This window comes from Merops nubicus, unplaced genomic scaffold (genome assembly GCF_000691845.1).
Source record: "Merops nubicus isolate BGI_N331 unplaced genomic scaffold, ASM69184v1 scaffold21589, whole genome shotgun sequence".
In the NCBI taxonomy this organism is placed as follows: Eukaryota; Metazoa; Chordata; class Aves; order Coraciiformes; family Meropidae; genus Merops; species Merops nubicus.
This window is the reverse complement of record NW_008630488.1, coordinates 1-4,905: the sequence shown is the minus strand read 5'-3', so window position 1 is coordinate 4,905 and position 4,905 is coordinate 1. Positions and strand designations below refer to the sequence as shown.

At 61.2% G+C, this 4,905-nt stretch overlaps 1 protein-coding gene across 1 annotated transcript in view; it reads left to right on the top strand.

Moving 5' to 3' along the window:
- MFSD2A (major facilitator superfamily domain containing 2A) overlaps window positions 1-4,655 on the top strand; it is a gene marked incomplete at its 5' end in the record, with an annotated part of 7,648 nt that extends 2,993 nt beyond the window's left edge. The window contains 10 exons of the mRNA XM_008947340.1: window positions 360-483; window positions 615-693; window positions 1,259-1,431; window positions 1,555-1,645; window positions 2,186-2,307; window positions 2,589-2,672; window positions 3,477-3,560; window positions 3,829-3,941; window positions 4,143-4,286; window positions 4,475-4,655. Of these exons, the coding sequence (XP_008945588.1) occupies window positions 360-483; window positions 615-693; window positions 1,259-1,431; window positions 1,555-1,645; window positions 2,186-2,307; window positions 2,589-2,672; window positions 3,477-3,560; window positions 3,829-3,941; window positions 4,143-4,286; window positions 4,475-4,655 (1,195 nt within the window). The remainder of the gene's footprint in view (window positions 1-359; window positions 484-614; window positions 694-1,258; window positions 1,432-1,554; window positions 1,646-2,185; window positions 2,308-2,588; window positions 2,673-3,476; window positions 3,561-3,828; window positions 3,942-4,142; window positions 4,287-4,474) is intronic.
- Window positions 4,656-4,905: the final 250 nt, after the last annotated feature.

The following is a 4,905-nucleotide window of genomic DNA, read 5'->3' as shown; positions in this document are numbered from 1 at the left end:
TGCTTAACACACAGCAGTGCTCCCTGGGGAGAGGTCTGGGCCGGGGGGTGGATGCCAAGGGCAGGAGCAGACCCATCACTTCCATGGAAGCCAGCACGGCTGTTTTTGCAAGCAAAGCTCTTCCCTGAAAGTCTGAGTCAGTTTTCCTTCTTGCCCTCTGAGACCTGAGCTGCTGCCTTCAGCCTGATATGAATCTCTTCTGTGGCAACCACCTCCTGTGCAAGCATTGGAGCAGGGTGGGCCACCCCAGGGTGGCTCAGGAGCCCCCAGAATCGAATGCCTGAACCCCACTGGATGTGTGGCAGGGGGGTGACCCAGGGGCTGTGTGCTTGCAAGGCCAACACTGTGTCTTCCCACAGGATCATCTTCTCCACCCCGTTTGCTGTCATCTCCTACTTCCTCATCTGGTTTGTGCCAGACATCTCCAGAGGCCAAGTGATGTGGTACCTCACCTTCTACTGCATCTTCCAGACCCTCGTGACGGTGAGTTGGGCTCTGCACGCAGCAGGGCTGGCGGGTGGGGGATGGAGAGGGTGAATTCCTGCCCTGCCTTGCTGAGGCACGCTGAGGGGCGGGTTCCCACCTCTGAGCTAATTCTCCTCGTGCCTTTGCAGTGCTTCCACGTGCCCTACTCGGCGCTGACCATGTTCATCAGCAGGGAGCAGAGCGAGAGGGACTCGGCCACTGCCTACCGTAAGAGTGCTCCCTGCCCTTGCTCTCCACAGCCAGGGGCAGCTGCTGCCCAGCTCCTTCTCTGCAGCCCTCGCTGGGGCACGACCCTCCTCCAGATGCCTTCCTAGAGGGGCTCATTTGATCTCACCCCACCCCAAGGATGGTGTGTGATGAACATTGTTCAGGGCTTGAATTGCAGCTGGTCCAAGCTCTCCCTGTTCCTCTTCCTCAGCTCCTCCAGCAGACATCCTGGTCTGGCTGATGGGGAGGTGGTCCCTGTTCTCTCCAAGTGGCTGGAGCAGCTGATGAATCTCAGCTCCTGAGTCTTTCATTCTACTCTCATAGAGCAGTGGAAGCAGCCTGACCCAAGTCTCAGCTTCCCTGCCTGCCTCAGTTCCCCAGCAGACACTCTCCTTCCCTGTGGCTTTATCACTTGGTGATTTGGAGGGAGCTGTAGGAGAGCTGAGCTGGTTCATCCCCCAGGAGAAGGGCAATCCCAGGGGAGGCTCTGCTGTGGAGAAGGGGTTTGCCCCCATGCCCCGGGTGCCCGGGGGCTGTGCTCAGTCCCGCTGGCCTCTCCCTGCAGGCATGACGGTGGAAGTTCTGGGCACTGTGCTGGGCACTGCCATCCAGGGCCAGATTGTGGGCAAGGTGATCACTCCCTGCATCGAGAGCCCTCTCTTCATTGGGAACACCAACTCCTCGGTGGCCATGGAGGAGCTGAACATGACCCACGACACCGGCTCGCTCACGGACACGGTAAGGGGGCACACGGGGTGGGGGGCGACCTGCTGCCAGCCCCTGCCACGCTGTCCTTGGCTTTTTGGGCTGCCTGGCTCCAGGGACGAGCCCCCTCCCTCACTGCTCCCCTCTCTTGCACAGAGGAATGCCTACATGATTGCTGCGGGGGTCATCGGGGGGCTCTACATCCTCTGTGCCGTGATCCTCTCGGTGGGCGTGCGGGAGAAGAGAGGTGAGGCTCCAGACACCCTGAGCACCCTGGACTCTGTGGCTACTGCCAGGGGCTCCCCAGGAGCCTGCCTGAGCTCTCAGACCCACACTTGTGGGTCAGGCCCCAGAGGAGAGGGGCAGGTCGAGCTGTGGTCTGGGTAGGAGGGTGTGGGGAGGGTGCTGCAGACGGGCAGCACGGTGGGCAGGAGGCCAGAGCATCTCCAGGGTTTGTTCCAGCACAGCCCTGAGGACTTGGCTCTGCTCTGCACTCAGAGATAAACAGCATCTTGTGCAGCTTTGCCTGGCCAAGGTTGCTGCTGCTACCCAGGGCGCCCAGGGTGAGGTGACAGCCCAAGTCCTGGCTGGATCAGCCAGACCATCCCCTCCACATCCAGGGGCTGAGGGACCCCTGTGTGAGGGCAGGGAGCTCCCTGCAGGCACCGCCCTGACTGCCTTGGGGTGGGATGCTGTGGGTGGGCAGGGGCTGGTGCAGCCTCCCCCTTGCACCCAAGGGTGCTGTTTTAGCAGGTCTAACGATGGGCTGATTTGCTCTGCTCCCCAGAGTCCTCTGAGCTCCAGTCGGACAAGCCTGTCTCCTTCTTCCAGGGGCTGAAGCTGGTGATGAACCACGGTGCCTACATCAAGCTCATCGCCGGCTTCCTCTTCACCTCACTGGCCTTCATGGTGAGCACAGCCGGGGGAACAGCAGCAGCACAGCCTGGAGGTGGCTGGGGTGTGAGCAGCATAGGGCCCACAGAGGATCCTGGCGGGCTGGGAGCACGTGAGGCAGCAGCTCAGTGAGGCAGAGCTGCCTCGGGCAGAGAGGAAGGATGTGGGCTGGTGCCCTTGCAGGGGTTGGTAAATGGCCACTTTCTTCTCCTTGTGCTTTGAGTGCAGTCTTGTGAGGAGGAGAACATGCCCCTGGGGTGCCTGTTCCCCCTAACCTCTGTCTGCCTCCTCTGCAGCTGCTGGAGGGTAACTTTGCCCTCTTCTGCACCTACACCCTGGGCTTCCGCAACGAGTTCCAGAACATCCTCCTGGCCATCATGGTGGGTATGGTCCTGCTGAGGAGCCCATGGGGGCTGGGACTGTGATGGGATGTGTGCTGTGGGACCCTCTGGGCCCTTCCCAGGAGCTGGCATGGGATGGGTGTTCAGGGGAGGGAGGCTGTGGGTCTGCCATGGTCAGCCATGGGGACAGTGACCAGAGGACTCCTGGGAGGGTGGGAGGGAGAAGGAGCTGCCAAATGTCCTGCCCAGGCCGGGCGGGTTGGCAGGAACAGCAATGCCTTTGTTCCCATGTGAGGGCAGCCAGAGACTGGGGAGACCAGGAGCCATGGGGACCTTTTGTCCAAATCCTGCCACTTATCTCCCTTCCCCCACCCGCCTTGAGAAAAGGATCTGGGTGTTTACTGCCAGGAGGATGGAGCAAAACAGCTTCTTGATTGCCCTTTCCAGCTTGCCTTGTCTGGGAGCCCTTCCACCCTGCCTGGTCAATGGGGTGGAGAGGTCCAAGGTCCCCACAGGGCCTGGCTCTTGGCCACACTGCACACAGGCAGCAGTGACAAGATCAGGTCCCTTCTGGACAGCAAGGATCCAGTAGGGTTCTCCTTTGGGCAGGTGTGCTGGCACCTACCAGGTGCCCCCAGGATAGTGGTGCTGGGTGCCAGAGTGCTCTGCACCAGGGGAGGGGTTGGCCCCACCTGCATACCAGCCCTGGGAGTGTGTGAAATCAGAGGTGCTGGAAATGGGACTGTGAGGCTGTGCCCAGGAGCCACTCCTTGCAGGAAGAGCTTTTCCACCAACGAGGAGCCTGGCCAGCAAGTGACACCAGGACCTCTTCTCTCCCCACAGCTCTCAGCCACCTTGACCATTCCCTTCTGGCAGTGGTTCCTCACCCGCTTTGGGAAGAAGACTGCTGTCTATGTGGGCATCTCGGTGAGTGGGTCCCCTCGAGCACTGGGGGACACGTGAGGGTGGCATTTCCCATCTGGGATGAGCAGAGCTGGGTCCCCCCAGAAGCTCCCAGGGCTGGGCAGGGTTGGCTGCTGCTGATGTGGTGCCTGTGCTGGCGGGGAGGTGGCCAGGACCTGCAGCAGTGGCAGCTCTGGGAGGGCTGTGCTGCTGCTTCCCTGCCTGTCCCTGACCTCGGGGGGGGCTGGGTCATGGGCTGCTGATGCCAACCTGGTTTCTGTCCCTCATGCAGTCTGCCATCCCCTTCCTCATCATGGTGGCTGTGCTGGACAGTAACCTCATCATCACCTACATCGTGGCCGTGGCCGCCGGGATCAGCGTGGCAGCCGCCTTCCTCCTGCCCTGGTGAGTCCTGTGGGGTCCTGGGGTCAGCACAGCTCCCCCAGAGCTGGCCAAGGTGCTTCCTGCAGGGGTTAGAAACCCTTGGGAGCCCTTTTTGCAATGTTTTCAGCCCAAGGTGGGGCTCCTGGAGGGAAATCCTCTCGAAGGGAGAGGAGATGCTTTGCTGGCTCAGTTCTGCTGCTCACCAGCCTGCTCTCTGCACAGGTCCATGCTCCCGGATGTCATAGATGACTTCAAGCTGCAGCACCCTGACTCCCATGGCCATGAAGCCATCTTCTTCTCCTTCTATGTCTTCTTCACCAAGTTTACTTCTGGGGTCTCCCTGGGCATCTCCACACTCAGTTTAGAGTGAGTTCTTGCGTGGGAGCTGCGGGGCAGGGAGGGAAGGAGGCAAGTCCTGTACCTCTGCTTCCCAAGGGCTGGGGGGGAGATGTGGGGGGTCTGAATCCAGCTGTGGCTCCGAACCTCTCCCCGAAGGGATAGATTTACCTCCTACAAACAGTTTCCTTTGCCTGAAGGTCCCTTTCTGTCCGCAGCTTTGCAGGGTACCAGACCCGGGGCTGCACCCAGCCCACCAACGTGAACATCACCCTGAAGATGCTGGTGTCGGCCGTGCCCGTGGGGCTGATCCTGCTGGGCCTGCTGCTGTTCAAGCTGTACCCCATCGACGAGGAGAAGCGGAGGAAGAACAAGAAAGCCCTGCAGGACTTGAGGTGAGTGCTGGCTGGCGCTCCGGAGGCAGTGGATGCCGGGTGCCAGGGGGCTGTGCGGGGGCAGGATCAGGCCCGGGCGGGCTGGGACACACTGTGACTTGTCCTGCAGCTCCGTGGGCGGTGGGGTGAGGGAACTGCTGGCTTCTTTCCCCAATCCTGACTCCCAAAGAGGTGGCGTGAAGCGCTTGAGACGCGCTGGAATCCGCCCCTCTCGCTGCAGAAAGCCCAGCTGGGGGAGGGGGAGCAGGGGAGGC